The sequence below is a fragment of the Notamacropus eugenii genome, chromosome 1 (genome assembly GCF_028372415.1).
Source record: "Notamacropus eugenii isolate mMacEug1 chromosome 1, mMacEug1.pri_v2, whole genome shotgun sequence".
NCBI lineage: Eukaryota > Metazoa > Chordata > Mammalia > Diprotodontia > Macropodidae > Notamacropus > Notamacropus eugenii.
This window is the reverse complement of record NC_092872.1, coordinates 624,572,692-624,590,102: the sequence shown is the minus strand read 5'-3', so window position 1 is coordinate 624,590,102 and position 17,411 is coordinate 624,572,692. Positions and strand designations below refer to the sequence as shown.

Below are 17,411 nucleotides of genomic sequence, written 5' to 3'. Positions count from 1 at the left end.
CTTTTTCACAGGTTTTTTTATGGTTTTTTTTCTTTTTGTTCTGTTTCTTCTTTCAAAACATGACTAATGAGGAAGTATATTTAACATGATTGCACATGTATAACCTATATCATATTGATTGCCTTCTTTGGGAGAAGAGAAGGGAGGAAGAGAGAAAAATTTGGAAGTAAAAATCTTATAAAAAATGAATGTTGAAAACTATCTTTATGTGTAATTGAGGAAAAAATAAAATGCTATTTACATTTAAAAAATAAACCCAGTGACCTTCGTACTAGGTCTTGTAGCAAAGAAAGGGACTTAAAAAGTTCTAAGTTTGGTACCCTGGAAAAAAGCATTAGATTTGAAATCTAGAGGAGTTAAATTGAAATTCTACTTCTGTTACTAAAGTAGCTCTATGGCTTGAACTTTGGGGGGGCGGGAAGCAGAGCTCGTTGTCCTCATCAGTAAAAATTAGGGGCTAGATAGATGAGGTCTTAGGTTGAGATCTATAATCCAGAAACACAAATGATTCATATCCCAAATGAGGGATGTGTGGATGTATACATGTATTATATATATGTGCATATATGTGGATGTTTATATATATATATGTAAGTATATACACATAATGCTTATATGTGTACATATATATGGGAATATACATGCATACATATGTGTGCACGTATATGTGTATACATTTATATGTATATATGTGTGTATACATACATATATATATGTATGTATTTCAAACTCCATTTTTTTTACTCCTCCTCCTTTTAAAAAACATCTACTGAGGCTGTGTCTGTGATGCTTCTCCCGTGCTCTCCTGCCTGCATGCCAGCCAACCAGCTAGGGTGTGTTTTCGTTTACATTCCATACCTTAGCTTTCAGGAGTTTCACTAGGCCCCCTGTTCTTTAAAGGCTGACAGCAGCATCCTCAGACTTCAGGAAGATTTTCCTTCAGATGCTCCTTTCCCTGGTCAAATTCCTCCCCAGGGCAAACGCCAACCACAAAATAAGGAAATATCAGTCAACCTGATAAACCCAGACAGGCCTCCATATGTAAACTTAAGCTACTGGGGATTGCAGCTAGGGAAGGATCCCCTTCCAAGTCTAAACACACAGAATCTTAGTGCACCTGTGTGATGCAATTACTGCTGATTAAAGCTGACAAATCACAGATCCAAAGGATGTCCCTTTTCTGTCAGAAGTCAGTTTTGACTCATTAGATGTTTCTGTCTGGATTAGAGCCCTTTGCAAATGGTTACAGCATCAAAAGCCTAGGCAGAAGCAAAGGGCTTCTCCAGGGCTCTGTGACTGTCCATCTCAGAGATGAAGAGATCTGTGGCTTTGAAGGTTTGCCCCTTGCAGGGTCTCCCTCTGGACTGGTTAGAGCACATTGTGCTCTGCTGAGGTCTCACAGAGATGCTTTTGACTTCAGGAACAGGCATAGAGACAATATCTCCGAAGGAAGGTAGGGGATAGGAATGGTAAAGGGGAGGAGAAGGAGAAAAAAAGAAAAAAAGAAGAGAGGAGAAGGGTGGGAAAGAGAGGAAAATGACAAGGAAAAAAGCATTTATTAAGCACCTACTATATACCAGGCACAGTGCCCATTACAGATATTATCTCATTTGACTCTTATATCAACCCTGAGATGTAGGTGCTATTCTCATTCCCTTTTACAGCTGAAGAAACTGAGACAGGCAGAAGCTAAGTAACTTGTCCAGAGTCACACAGTAAGTGTCTGAGTTATGATTTGAATTCAGGTCATTTGACTCCAACTCCAAGGCTTTACTGTGCTACCTAGACATAATTAAAGAGATTCAATCAATTAAAAAGAAAATCCATACTCCATTTTATTAATATATATTGGTAATGGTCTTACTGTTACTGTTACTTGTCCATTAGTTGGTAGGTTGGTGGGGATGACTTCCCTTCAACCCCATCTTATTTCATGCTCACAACTCTGATCAGGCAAGCCTAGCCATCAAGAAGTCAGGCATGCCAGGGTTTGGAAGCAATCAACCAAGACCTTGGGGAGTTAGAAGTGGGAATCAATTTCAAAAGGACTGCTCAAAGTGTAAGTCTTTATGTCTGCACACACTTTCCAGATGGGGTATTATTATCTTTATTCTACAGTTAAGAAGTTATTAGGCCAAGCTGAATATCAAAACCTTCCTGGTATGGGTGGGTAGGGCAGGGGGAATCCACTACTGAGTCAGGACAGGTTATAAGTCTTTGCTTCCTAGAAACTATCTAACTATTGGCTTGTGCTACTCACCTTAGCTCAGAGGTGCTAAGTGGGGAGACTGAAGCTGGGGACCAGCAGACAGGGAAGCCATCTTTGGTGCTGGATGTAATTCTGGCAAAGTTTGGCAGTTTCTGTAATAATCAAATCAAGAGACAGGTCTAGTGACGAATCTGATGCTCTTCAAGCTCACCTTGTCTAGTCTCTGGGTCTTACCATCTATACCTTTTCCCCAGCCCTAAGCCTCTCTAATCATACATTTCCAGATGCTTAATTAGCTCCAGCATCAGGGCCATCCGTTGTAGACTTAGGGCATAAAAGTCAAATGAAAACTCATAATTTTCCCTTTCTTCTCCAGATAAAATTTAGTTAAACTATTGCTGTTGCTCATACTTTGTTTTCCAAGAGGACCAAGGACATCAAGAAGTGATGTTTTGACTTGCACGTAAACCGGATTTAAGTGAGATAGAGTTACAGGAAGTCAAACCCTGCGGCAGCCTTGAAGGAGGTTTTTGCTGTTGTTTTCTTTTGAAAGCTGTCACTAAAGAAAATATGCAGCTTAATGAGTATGTGCATGAATAGGAATGGGAAATTGCTGTTCTCCCAACTGGCCTCCTGAGTTTTTTCAGAGTTCTAGTTACCTAAAACAGCTGATTAGGGGGAACTATCCTAATTTTCTGTTTCCTAGGGATACCTTTGCTTACCAGGGCCCTCTAGAGACCAAGGCCCAATAAACAACTATTTCTTATAAGCACTGGCAGAGAGCTAAAGGAACTTAACAGTTTTGTTTGAAAAAGATCTGAAAGTTTTAGTGGACTACAAGTTCAATGTAGCTAACAAGTGTGACTAAAAGTGAAAAAAGAGAATTCCTTCTCAAGTTGCATGAAGAGATGTACAGACAGGGGTGTTGTGTTGTTGTGAGGTTAGAATGATATAAAAGCAGACTCTAAAGTACTATAGAAAGGACAGTTGCTAGCAGCAGCAGCAGCAGCAGCAGCAGCAGCAGCAGCAGCAGCAGCAGCAGCAGAAGCAGCATTAATTGGCTGGCGGTCCTGTCCTTTAATCTAAAAATTACTTCATTTATTGAGCCTTCTACTTGCTTCTTGCTGTGCTCAAGCAATGTTTGTAGACCAGCAATACAGGAGTGTGCTGGTAAATATTTAACAACCAAGCTCATCAAGACAAAAATATTCACACACACTTCTAGTTTCATCGTCATTACTATGAGATTCTTAAGTCTAAAGCAATACAAAACAGTAAATCAAATCGCGATTTATCCAGTGAAGTGTAAGTGCTCACAGTGAAATTTAACAATTCAGTTAATTAGCACTGACTCCAGCATATCCCAGGGTTTAGATAACCAGGGAATAAATGGAATACCTTTAAACTCTACCCTGGTCAGACTACATCTGGAGGATTGTGTTCAGTTCTGGACCACACAGCGGAGCTGTAAGCTGTGGGGTACAGAGAACAGCCAGGTTGGTAAAATGCCCTATGAGAAGCAGATGAGAGAACCAGGAATATTTTGTCTGGAGAAGAGAAGACTGCAAGGTAGTGGTTAGGAGCATAAATATGTTTTTTTTAAAAAATATTTGAACAAGAGACACATAGCGATGCATGGTGTCGAGAGCTCCGGAGTCAGAACCAGGAAGTTTAGGATTCAAGTATCTTCTCTATGATGACTAGCTATCTGACCCTTAAACTCTCTCTGTTCCAGTCTCTTTACCTATCAAATGAGCATATTGAACACAATATTCCCAAGGACTCTAAGTTCCTTGACAACTTTAAATCTGGGATTTGAATGGTTAGTATGGGGAAGAGACATTAAAATTAAGTCTGGTCATAGAAGGCAGAACTAGGAGTAATGGGGGAAGCTACAAAGAAGCAAATTGAGTCAGGATATCAGGGAAAACTTCCTAATACTTATAACAAACACAAATGGAGTGGGATGCCTCAGGGATATAATGGAAGAATCCTGAGGCTGGATGACCACTTACTGGGTATGTGCTTTTGGGGATTCCTTTCCCAACGGATTCAGACTACTTGGGCACTGAAGCCCCTTCCAGTTCTTAAATTTGTAATTCTATGATTCTGTGACAACTGCAATTACCAACATATATCTATAGTCCTCTATTACAATTTACAAATTAGTTTCCTCAATACAATTAGTTGAAGTAAATACATGAGAATATGCTAGGAAAAAGAGAAAGAACTCAATGGAGCAAATCATACTCCCTGGCGTAGTTTATGAACATCCCTAGAGTTAGTTGTGCTTCTGTCTCAACAGCATTCTGAATCTGTAATGCAGAGGTTCTCAAAGTGTGGGCTGGGAATCTTTGGGGTTACCCAAGACACTTTCAGGGAGCCCTTGAAATCACAACTTCTTTCTTAATAATACTAAGATGTTTTAATTTCTAATATGGCAAAGGCTGATAGATCTAACTCATATAAACAAAAGCTTGTGGGGTAGAGGGTCTTAAATAATTTTTAAATGTGTGAAAGTCATAAGACCAAAAATTTTGACAGCACCGCTAATGGAATGAGCACCCCAGGCAAGGCACTGGGATAGCGATGAAACCATTGGTACCAGAGAAAAAAATTCCTTGGGGAGAAAACTCTATGCATTTTTCTGAGATTTACTAATGTTGTTGTGTTATTTCAGGGGAGTCTGCCAGAAAATTAGAAAATTTTCCCAGGAAAAGTTTCAAAGGAATGAAAAGAATGTATCCTACAAAAAAGTTGACTAACAAGTCTACAGCAATGTCAGACTTCATCATCAGGTAAGACAGAGAGAGCTGTGCTCCCAAAGGCAGATTTCCCCCTCCATATAACAAAACAATGGAATCATTCTACACAGTATGTGGGGGATGGAGAGGGGCGTTTACCTTAGTCATTCTTATATTTAACAGTGTCATTGACATTCAACAAATCATTCAAATTTGAATGAGTTAAGAAAACTCAAGCCTTTGCTTATAGCAAATACACTAGGGTTTCTGACCATCAATCAACAAATATGAGTATGCCTCTCTGTATGTTGGGAATATCCATTATCATTATCTAGTACATGAAAAACCCCAATTCATCAAAATTCTTGAGAGGGAATGAGCTAGTCTAACTAATTAAATATGGCTGATGTTTGCCCTTTAAACCCATTTTCCCCCCTTCTAACTCTTATGAAATAGTATTTTTGTAACAGAATATTGTGGTTTCCTGACAGTGCATCAATGTCAGGGACAGCAGTATAGATAACAGAAATTATCGGATACATGTTCTTCCTCTATTCAGTAAGTTCTAGTTGTTCTCTGTTGTTTCCTAGATGAGATATAAAATCTTCTGTTTGAATTTTAAAGCCATTTATAACCTTATCTCCTCCTGTCTCTCCATTCCTCTTACCCCTTAATACTAAGTACTCTACTATCTAGTCACTCTGGCCAACTTGCTGTTTCTCAACTCCACCTGAAAACTACATTTTCACCAAATCTGCTTCATTCCTGGAATTCCCTCCATCCTCACGTATGCTTCTTGGCTTCCTTCAAAATCCCAGCTAAAATCTCTCCTCTGAGAAGCAGTTCCCAAGCCTCCTTAATGCTAGTTCCATTCCTTTTGAGCTTTCTCTCTCCTTTCTCTCCCTCTCTGTATATATGTATGTATTTTATCTGTGTATAAAATTTGTACATAATGGTTTGCATACTGTCTACTCTATCAGACTGTGAGCTCCTTGAGGACAGGGACAGGAACTGTTTTTACCTTTCTTTGTAAGCCAAGTACTTGTCACAGTCCTTTAAAAATGATTATTAATTTGACTTGGAAACAATTTTGGACTGTATATCAGAGCACATGAATTGTATTTACTACTCTGCCATTTGTCCTTGGGCAAGTCATATAACCATTTTAAAATTTAACAAACATTTATTAATCAGATTTTATGTATTTTGATGTATTTCATTTTGAATTTATGAGACCACATTCATTTTCTACATGAGGAAACTGATGCTCAGGAGAGTTTGTGCCCTGCCCAAGGTCATATATGTCAAAGGAAGAATCCCAATACACATACTCTGACTTCTGGGACAAGGCTTTTTGTTTCCACTTTTTCGTACTGTAAGACATTCTGTTCAGCACTAAAACTACAAAGGACCAAAAGACAAAAAAGAAATTCAGTAACTATTTAATAAGTTCCTGGTATAGGACACTCACTGTGGTAGATATTGGACAGATAAATAAAATGAATGAAATAACTTCTACTTTCCAGGAATTTTTAGTGTAATGGGAGAGGTGACAACAAGAATATACACATATATAGATGCATACATACATACATACAACATATATAGGTATATACATATATTCCTGCATGTGTATGTATATTTTTGGTGTATACACACATATATATATATATATATATATATATATACCTATATGTGTAGATTATATATGCCTACATATGCACCTCTCATAGATAGATAGGTAGGTAGATAGATAAACAGATATCTCTATATAAGTGACTTGCCCAGAGTCATACGGCTAGGAAGCATTTGAGATCAGATTTGAACTCAAATCTTCTGATCCACTTTCTGATCCTCAGTGGAAACATAATAATATTCTATATCTATTTGTCTAATAAATATATGACATCTATCTATCTATCTATCTATCTATCAATCTATCTATCTATCCATCATCTATCTATCTATCTATCAACCTATCTATTCATCTATCTACCAGTGTATAGGGTGTGTTCAAGGAAGAGTAGTATCTCTGGTGTCAGGGCAGCTGAGCCCTTTTCGGGGCTGCATTCCACTTTGATGTCCACCTGTTATACCTAACTCTCATCTGTGGCTCCAAGAAGCTGTAGCATGCCCAATCACCACAACCCAGTAAACCATTTTCATGGGCTAAACCAGGTTGAAGGTAACTGAGGTGTCTTAGACCTGTTGGTGAGTTAGAGGGTGTCTACCTCAAGCATATGAAGACTTTCCCTGGTGGAATGGGTGGATGAGAACAATTTGTTTCAGTGGCCATAAGGCAGATGAAGCAGGTGTTGTGGAGTGTTTAGAGCTTGATTAGACATTGAAGACATCAGGGCCATCCCCCCTACTGGACTCTGGAGGAGAGAGTGACTCTGATGACTTTGTGCAAGTCTGACTAACTTAAATTCAATTTATGAATGAATCAAAAAACATTACCCATACTATTTTGCCTATCCCAAAGTCCTGTAGTGACAGGCAAGTGACAAAGCAGCAGGTGAGGATACTCTGGGAGCTGTAGTCACAGTGCGGCACACAGGTGTCCCAGGCCATAGAGTCATTTCTCACTGGAAGCATCAGTGGAATTTGGCAACGCCCTGGGTGTCTGAGCAGCCTTTTAAGGATTGCACTGCTCACATCCTAGGATGAGGAAGGGGCTAAAAAGGTGCCCTAAAAATTATCAGTTTACTCAGTTCTGGCCTGATTACCATGGCAGGTAGGGAATCCCATTCTGAAGTCAAAACACACACAAACAAATATACAAAAATGTCTGCAAAGATAATTCTACTTACCATCAGCACACTTATCAACAATACAAAATCCAGTAGACCTGAAAGATGAACAGCTCTTGTTGCAAGAGAACTCAGCAGGCATTACAACCAAACAGCAGCCTTGAGTGAAACAAGACTGGCAAACGATGGCCAGCTTACTGCAGCTGCAGTTGGATACACATTTTTCTAGAGTGGCCACAGTGAAGGGGAGTGCAATGAAGTTCATATAGGTTTTGCAATCAAAACAAAACTAGTCAACAAGCTTGTATGCTTAGCAAAAGAAGTGAATGACAGGCTCATATCAATGAGATGGCCACTCACAGAAAAACGTCACACCACCATCATCAGTGACTATGCTTCCACCATGATGAACCTGGATGAGGTCAAAGAAAAGATTTATGAAGACCTGGAGACTCTTATCATCAATGTGCCAAAAGAGGACAAACTTATAATTCTGGGTGACTTTAAAGGTAGAGTAGACTCAGACTAACAGACTTGCAGGGAGTCCTAGGAAGGAATGGAGTTGGAAACAGCAACAGCAGTGATCATTCACTAGTGAAGACTTGTGTATCTCCTAATCTTCACATCACCGACTCTATTTTCTGTTATTTAAACATAATAAAACTTCATGAATACTCCCTCACAGCAAACATTGGCATTCAATAAACTATGTGATTGTAAGGAGAAGAGACACAGTGACAAAGTGACAAAGGCAATGTGTGGCACAGAGTGCTGGACTGAACATAGGCTTAATCTTCTCCAAGCAAAATATTTGCATTCATCAAAAGTGGCAGACACAAGGCAAGATGACTACCAGGAGAATTAATGGCAATAGATTAGAGTGCTTCTCTGAGGGGGAACAGTGTACTGTTGATTTGGAGGGAAAATTGAACCAACACACAGTTGGCAACAGTGGAGCAGAAAAGGAGTGGGCAGTTTTCAGAGATTTGGTGTATAATGTTGCATTTGCTCATCTGGGTCAGAACACTCGCAAATATCAAGACTGGTTTGATGAAAATGTTGGGGAAATTCAGAACGTGCTAAACGAAAAATAAGAACTCCATAGGGTTTATCCAAAGAATAGTTTATACATCTCTAAGAGAACAGTATTTAATTACATCAAAAGTAAAATACAAATGACACAGAGAGATGCAGGGTTCTTAGCTCAGTAAGAAGGCAAAGGAAATTCAGTTTTATGCTGATAGCAACCATCCAAAGCACTTTTATGATGCTCTAAAGGTTACTTATAGGCCAAAGGAGCATCTCAACTACTCAGTGCTGATGGAGCTACATTGATTAGAGATAAGGATATGATCCTCAAAAAATTGTCTTAACACTTCCATAGTTTTCTCAATGGACCATCATCAATCAACGCTGAGGCCACTGACTATTTACCTCAAGTTGAAGTTAATCCCTCCCTAGCTGAAGTTACAACTGAAGAAGAGGCTTTGAATGCCAATAGACTCCTTTCATGTGCAAAGCACCTAGTGTTGATTCCTTTCCAGTGGAGATTTGCAAGGTAAAGGGTCCATTGCGCATACAAAAGCTGACTGTTTTCCAAGTTATATGGCAAGAGGACATTATCCCCCAGGAGTTCAAGTATGTTTCTACTGTCCATCTCTATAAAGGAAAAGGAAATAGATTGTCCTGCGACAATTATAGCGGGGGAGTCTTTCTTTTAGTCATTGCTGGCAAAATTCTTGCCAGAGTCCCCCTTAATAGGCTCATCCTTCACCTGGAAGAATGTCATATACCTGGTATGGCTTCAGAAAGGACTGAAGAATAGGTGATATGGTGTTTGCTGCCCAGTAACTCCAAGAAAAATGCCAGGAGCAGAACAGAGATCTGTACACAATGTTTGAAGATCTGACCAAGATCTTTGATACTATCAGTCATGAGAGCTTATGGGAAATTATTTCAAAATATGGTTTCCTGGACAAGTTCATTAGCATTGTACATCAATTCACGAATGGCATATTTGCTGGGTTCTGTATAATCAACAATGCTCTCATGCTTTCCCAGTCACCAATGGAGTGAAATAAGGCTGTGTGCTTGCTCCCATGCTTTTTAGCATTATGTTTTCAGCCATGTTTTCAAATGCTTTCCATGAGGATGAAGTATCAAGGTCAGCCACCATACTGATGGTCAGTTCTTTAACTTGAAAAGGCTGTAAGCCAATAGCAAAGTAGAGGAACTGCTGGTGCATGATTGTCTGTTCAAAGATGATTGTTCACTCAATGTAGCCTCTGAAACTAAGATGCAACTAAGTATGGATCAATTCTCTGCTGCTTTTGCTAATTTTGGACTAACAACACCAAGAAAAACAGGTGCTCCATCAGCCACCACTGTACCATCCATACATGGAACCATTGGTTGCAGCAAATGAAGAAATTTAGAGTGCTGCAGATAAGTTCACCTACCTTGGTAGTGTACTATTCAGGGATGTACACACTGATAATGAAGCTGATGCATGCATTGCTAGAGATAGCTCAATGTTTGGGATGCTCGGAAGAAAAGTATGGGAGAAAAGAGGTGTTAACTCATCAAACTGAAGGTCTACAGAGCCATTGTGTTGACCTCCTTGTATGCCTATGAAACCTGGACAGTATGCCAGAGTCATGCCAGGAAACTGAATGACTTCCATTTGAATTGTCTTAGGAAGATTCTGAAGATCACCTGCAGGATAAGGTGCCAGCTACTAAAGTCCTTTCTCAAACTAAACTGCCAAGCATTCAAAATCTGCTTCAGAGAGCACAACTCCAATGAGCTGGCCACATTGATTGAATGCAAAACATATGGTTGCCAAAAAGACTTTTATGTAGAGCTCACACAGGGCAACCTCTCACACTGTGGTCAGAAGAAGTGATTCAACAACATCCTCAGGGTCTCTCTTCAGAACTTTGTCATGGATTGTGTGACATGGGAGACACTGGCACAGGACAGCTCAGCATGGTGTGCCCACATCAGAGAAGGTGCTGTGTTCTGTGAGAAAAGTAGGATTGAAACAGCTCAAAGGAAATGCACGATATGCAAATTTAGAGTATCTACCCTAAATGTTCACAAAGATTATTTGTACTCCATCTGTGGTAGAGCATTCCAAGTTTATTTTGGTCTGATCAGTGACAGCCAGACACACTGAAACTTGACTCTAGCATACTGATGTCATTTTGGTCCTCTTCAAGAAGGAAGGACAACAATCATTTTCTTGCTTTTTATCTCTACCTATCTATAATCTATCTATCTATCTATCTATCTATCTATCTATCTATCTATCTATCTATCTATCTATCTATCATCTATCTATCTGTCCGTCTGTCTGTCTGTCTATCTATCTATCTATCTGCCTGTCTGTCTGTCTATCTGTCTATTGAGATAGAAAAACAGGCAGAAACAGGCAGATAAGAATAAATACAAAGTATTAAATACCAGGCAGTTTAAGGAGGAGTCACTCATATCTGAGCGATTTAGGAAAGAATTTCTGTTGAAAGTGGTTCTGGAATTGCATCTTGAGGGAAGAAAGAAATTACAGGAAATAGAGGTATGGAGACAGGTCATTCCAAGCATGGTGGATGGCAAAGACAATGGTTTGGAGATAGGAGATGGATTGTGCTATGTGGAGAATAGAAAGTTAGGTAGCTTATCTCGACCTCAGGATTTGGTTTTTTGATAGCTAAGAATCTAAAAAGATGGGTTTGGGGCAAGATTCTGAAGGAGTTTAAAAACTAATCAGAGAAGTTTGCATTTTATTCTGAAGACAAAAAAGAAACCACTAGAATTTTTGAGTATGGAAGTGACATGGTCAGATTTACATAAAAGAAAAATCCAGGGGTAGAGCCAAAAATGGCTGAGTAGAAGCAGGGACCTGCTTGAGCTCTCCACCCAAATTCCTCCAAATGCCTGTAAAAAATGGCTGTAAATAAATTCTAGAACCATAGAATTCACAAAATGACAGAGTAAAACAAATCTTCAAGCAAAGATAACATAGAAGATTGACAGAAAGAGTATATTGCACCATGCTGGAAGTGGAGCACAGTATAATGTAGGCTGTGCCTAAGTAAAAGACTGGAGCAGATCTCAGGGAACTAGGTCACTGGCAGCTATGGTGGTTTCCCAACTTCTCAACCCACAAACACCAAAGACAGTATAGAAGGTCAATAGGCATGCTCTGTTGGACCTGGGTGAAAGAGCTGCAAGGTCCCCAGGGATCTGGCCCCAACCCTGCAGTGAGAGAGGTGAGCGAGAGAGGCAGTGCTAGCAGCTGGTTCTGGAGCTCTGGGCCCACAGATGGTGGGGAATCAAGAAGCTGATACAAAACCCTTGAAGCCTAGAACAGTACACCCACCCCAACCCCCAGAGGAAGCAGAGATCTACCTTGACAAAGAGTTAAAGAGTCAAGTATTTGTCTGAGAATATGAGCAAATAGTGTAAAAAAATACTCAGACTATAAAATCTTATTTTTGTAACAAAGAAGATCAAAACATACAAACAGAAGAAGATAAAGTCAGAGCTCCTACATTAAAAGCCTCCAAGAAAAATATGAATTGGTCTTAGGCCATGGAAGAGAGCAAAAAGGATGTTGAAAATCAAGGAAGATAAATAGAGGAAAAATTAGGAAGAGAAATGAGAGTGATGGAAGAAAATTATGAAAATAGAGTCAACAGATTGCTAAAGGAGACCCAAAAAATACTGAAGGAAATAGGAACTTAAAAATACACTAACCCAAATGCCAAAAGGTTCAAAAAGCCAATGAGGAGAAGAATAAGAATGCCTTAAAAAGCACAATTGGCCAAAAGGAAAAGGAGGTCCAGCAGCTCATTGAAGAAAATAATTCCTTAAAAATTAGAATGGAGCAAATGGAAGCTTGCTCCGGGCTGTCTCCAAGCTGTTGCCTGGAAGCTTACAGTCCCTGTAAGCTAACCGATTTCCCGGTCTTCGGACATCTCTGGCCCCTCCTGTGGGGAGGGGAATCCCCTCCTGTGGGGGAGGGGAATGACCAAACAGTGCACCCGAGGAGGCAGCTTTACTTTACTTTATTGCTTACATCAGTCCTCCCGACCTTCCCTTGTTCCCTCCTATGTACCCTGCCAGAGCTCCTCCCATGTTCCGCCCTGGAGGCAGAGCCAGCTCTGTAAGGGGCGTTCCCAGCACCCGAAGGTGGGTTTTTATCCCCGGGCATCTCCTGGCTCACCAGGGGGCCACGATTCAGAGCTCGGCCCTCTACAGAAGCTAATGATTTTATGAGAAAACAAGAAACTATAAAACAGAACCAAAAGAATGAAAAAATAGATCCAAGAGAGTTAATTTAAAAATTATTGGACTACTTGAAAGCTATGATAAAAAAAAAAAAAGCCTATTCATCATCTTTCAAGAATATATCAAGGAAAACTGACCTGATATTCTAGATCCAGTAGGTAAAATAGAAATTGAAAGAATTCACTGATCACTTCCTGAAAGAGATTCCAAAAGAAAACTTCCTATTGTAGCTGAATTTCAGAGTTCCCAGGTCAAGGAGAAAATATTGCAAGCAGCCAGAAATAAACAATTCAAGTGTTGTTGAAATACAATCAGGACAACACAAGATCTTGCAGCTTCTACATTAAGGAATCAAAGGTCTTGGAATATGATATTCTGGACATCAGAGGAACTAGGATAAAAACCAAGAATCATTTACCCAACAAAACTGAGTATAAATACTTCAGGGGGGAAAATGGATATTCAATGAAACAGAGGACTTTCAAGCATTCTCACCAAAAAAGACCAGAGTTGAATAGAAAATTTGACTTTTAAATACCAGACTCAAGAGAAGCATGAAAAGGTAAGCAGGAAAGAGAAATCATAAAGGACTTACTAAAATTGAATTGTATACATTCCTACATGGACAGATGATATTTTTAACTCATGAGAAATTTCTCAATATTAGGGTAGTTGGAGGATGTATGTATCTATGTATATGTATACGGACAAACAGACATATAGATCATCGAGAGAGAGAGTGAGACAGATAGATAGATGGCACAGGGTGAGTTGAATATGAAGGGATATCTAAAATTAAAATGAAAGAGTGAAAGAGGAATATATTGGGAGAAGGAGAAAGGGAAAGAGAGAATGGCATAAATTATCTTGCATAAAAGAGGCAAGAAAATGGTTTCACAATGGAGGAGAAGAGGAGGGAGGTGAGAGAGAATATGTGAACCTTACTTTCATCAGATTTGGCTTAAGGAAGGAATAACATACATAGTCAATTGGATATATTACCCTACAGGCAAGTAAGAGGGTAGGAGATAAGCAGGGGGATCATAGAAAGGAGGGCAGAGTGGGGGAGGGTGTATTCAGAAACAAATACTTTTGAAAAGGACAGGGGCAAAGGAGAAAAATAGAATAAATGGGGGTTGGGATAGGATGGAGGGAAATATAGCTAGTCTTTCACAACATGACTATTATGGAAGTGTTTTACATAACTACACATGTAGAACCTATGTTGAATTACTTGTCTTCTCAGTGGGGAAGAAGGTAGAAAATGTGGAACTCAAAGTTTTAAAGACAAATGCTAAAAAATGTTTTTACTTGCAATTGGGAAATAAGATGTACAGGAAATGGGGTATAGAAATCTACCTTGCTCTACAAGAAAGTAAGGGGGAAGGGAATAAGGAGGGTGGGGTGATAGAAGGGAGGGCAGACTGAGGGGAGGGGTAATCAAAATGCATTCTATCTTGGGTTGGGGGAGGGGAGAGATGGGGAGAAAATTTGAAACTCACAATCTTGTAGAAATGAATATAAAAATTAATTAATTTTTAAAAAGTGAAAAAAGGAAAGAAAAAAATCCATTCAGTATCAAGTGTGTGGAGGAAGATTTGGAGAAGGGACATACTTGAGACCAGTCAAGATATTGCATTACTAAGTTTGCACACCAAAGAGTCTATTGATAAGATGAAAATCCCAGTATAGATTATTACAGTATGGTATGATATGGTATGGTATGGTATGGTACAGTACAGTATAATGTAGCATAGAATAGTAAAATGCTGTGGCTATTTTAGTTACTTTATTTGCATAATTCCAATTTACTTTCCAAAATGGTTTTACTGATTCATAGCTCCACCAACAATGCACTAGTGTACCAATCATCTTACCATCTCACAAATATTGACTGTTCCCATCTTTTGTCATCTTTGCCAATTTCCAAAATGTGAAGTGAAACCTCAAGATTGTTTTGCTTTGTATTTCTCTTATTAATTTAGTGATTTGGAACATGCTTTCATGTGGTTTCTAATATGTTGCCGTGCTTTCTTTGAAATTTTGTTCATATACTTTGACTACTTATCTTTAGGTCATAATATTTGCTTATATATACATACATATATATATATGTATATATATATATATATATATATATATATATATATATATATATATATATATATACCTACATGTACATATAAATATGTGTATATGTACAACTACTTGTGTTCATACACACACACACACACACACATATATATATATGTACGTGTACACTTATACATACATTTGCATATACACATACATTCTCTTTCAGGTCATCTCTCCTGTACTAACCAATCTCTTCTCTTTGCTCCATGTTGGCCTCTTGGTGAATCAATTCAACTTCACACTGTCCTCCTCTCTTGAATCCCTGACTCCTTTATTATTTCACCAATTATGCCTAGCCAATTCTCATCCTTAGATCACTACCACTATTCATCCCTTTCATTCCTGCACACACCCTACTGAATGAAGGTGGAATAAATCCTGCAACTATTTGGACTGGGTCCACTACAAATTAATGTTATATAACTTCAATTTAACTCTCGCTGTTGCTAGACAATCCTAATATACCCCTGTTATCAACTGTACCCCTGTAGCAACTCTTCCAAACCTTTTTTTATCTCTCCTTCAACCTCCCTGAGGTCTCTCCCCATCAACTCTCTCAACTGAGAATCTGACTTCATAATTTACCTTCTCCATCACATGTTTCACAGGATATATAATAATCCTCCTTATGAAAGCTAAATCTTTTAACTGCTCAAGTAATTCCATTCCTTCTTTGATTGGTTTGACATTAAAACTTTGGTAGTATTGTAATTTTCATTATGTTAGCATAGCCCAACAAGGGATACTGAACCATAAATAGTTATTTTTTAAAATTTCTCTAAGGAAGATTTGTAATTAAATCTACACAGATATTTTGTGTGCTTTCTGTAGATTGACTTTGTGTGCTTTGGTAGATTGATCCCCAGATATTTTATTCATTTTATAATTATTTTTAATTTTGTAATGTAATGTTCCCTTTACATTATAGCTTCTTAGATTTTTTTATTGCTATTATATAGAAATCCTATTTATATTTGAGGGCCTATGACAATACTAAAGTTATTGTTTCAAACTGTATTTTTGCTTATTCCCTAGGATTTTCTAAGTAAGTCATCATGTCATCAGTTTTTATCTTCTCTTTATCTATTTTTTCACCTTAAATTTCTCTTCTTGTTGCTATGTGTAGCATTTCCAGTTCTATACCTAATACATGGGGATAGTGGGCGCTTTGTTTATTCTTGCATTACCTGGAAAATCTTCTTATGTATCCTCATTGCATATGATGGTTACTTTTGGTTTTAAGTAAATACTTTGAATGAAATTTTAAAAAATTTGCCTATACTTTGTATGCTTCCTCGCATAAATGAATACTGTACATTGTAAAAAGCTTTATCCCACATCTATTGTGAAAATCATGTTATTTTTGAATTTTTTGTTTTTACTATGAATAGTTTTATTGATTTTTTTCCCCTAATGTTAAACCATCTTCAACTTTTTCATGATGAATGATTTTGTGGATGATTGACTGTAGTCTATCTGATAAGATTTATATAATTTTCTTAATTATCACTAAATGTTAATGATATTATTCCATAATTTTCCCTCTGTGCTTTATTTGTTCCTGGTATAGCATTGGGATTATATTTGTCACATAAAAATAATTTCATAAAATGTTTTCTTTTTTCCCAATTTTATAAACAATTTGTACATTGTGGTTACTAATAATTATTTAAAAGTTTAATAGAATTCTTCTTTGAATCAATTAGGACCAAGAGTCTTTTCTTTGATATTTTCTTATGTAGCTAGTCTATACCTTTTTCTGAGATTGGATTATTTAAATATCTATTTATTCTTTAGTTAATTTGAGTATTTTATGTTTTAAAGGTATTCTTTTTTTATATTCTCAGTTTTGGTAGCATATAACTGTGCATAATAGATTCAAATGATTCTTTTTTTAAGTTTCTTATGGGTTTGTTGTGATTTTATCTTGTTCATTTACTATTGTGCTGATTTGATTTCCTACCTTTTTTATTATATTGGTTAAATGCTGATCAATTTTATTAGTTTCTTCATAGAACAAGATTTTAGGTTCATTTGTCATTTCTATAGTTGTGATTTTGGTTCCAGTTTATTTATCCTCTATTAAAAAAATCTCTCTATTTATTTTGCTGACTTCTAACTTTTTAAGTATATTCTTCTCATTCATTCCCTCCTTTTCTCATTGTTAATGCATATTTGTAGGAATGGTATTTTCTCCCTGCAGATTGCTTTGACTGCATCCCAGAAACTTTGGTAATTTGATTCATCATCATCATCATCATCATTTTTTTCACATTC

General features: G+C 37.8%; 1 protein-coding gene across 3 annotated transcripts in view; it reads left to right on the top strand.

Moving 5' to 3' along the window:
- The window catches only part of KCNU1 (potassium calcium-activated channel subfamily U member 1), a 290,355-nt gene that overhangs the window by 145,003 nt on the left and 127,941 nt on the right, over positions 1-17,411 (top strand). For all 3 annotated transcript variants that reach the window (XM_072635213.1, XM_072635212.1, XM_072635214.1), the window contains one exon: positions 4,890-5,007. In XM_072635213.1, the coding sequence (XP_072491314.1) occupies positions 4,890-5,007 (118 nt within the window). The remainder of the gene's footprint in view (positions 1-4,889; positions 5,008-17,411) is intronic.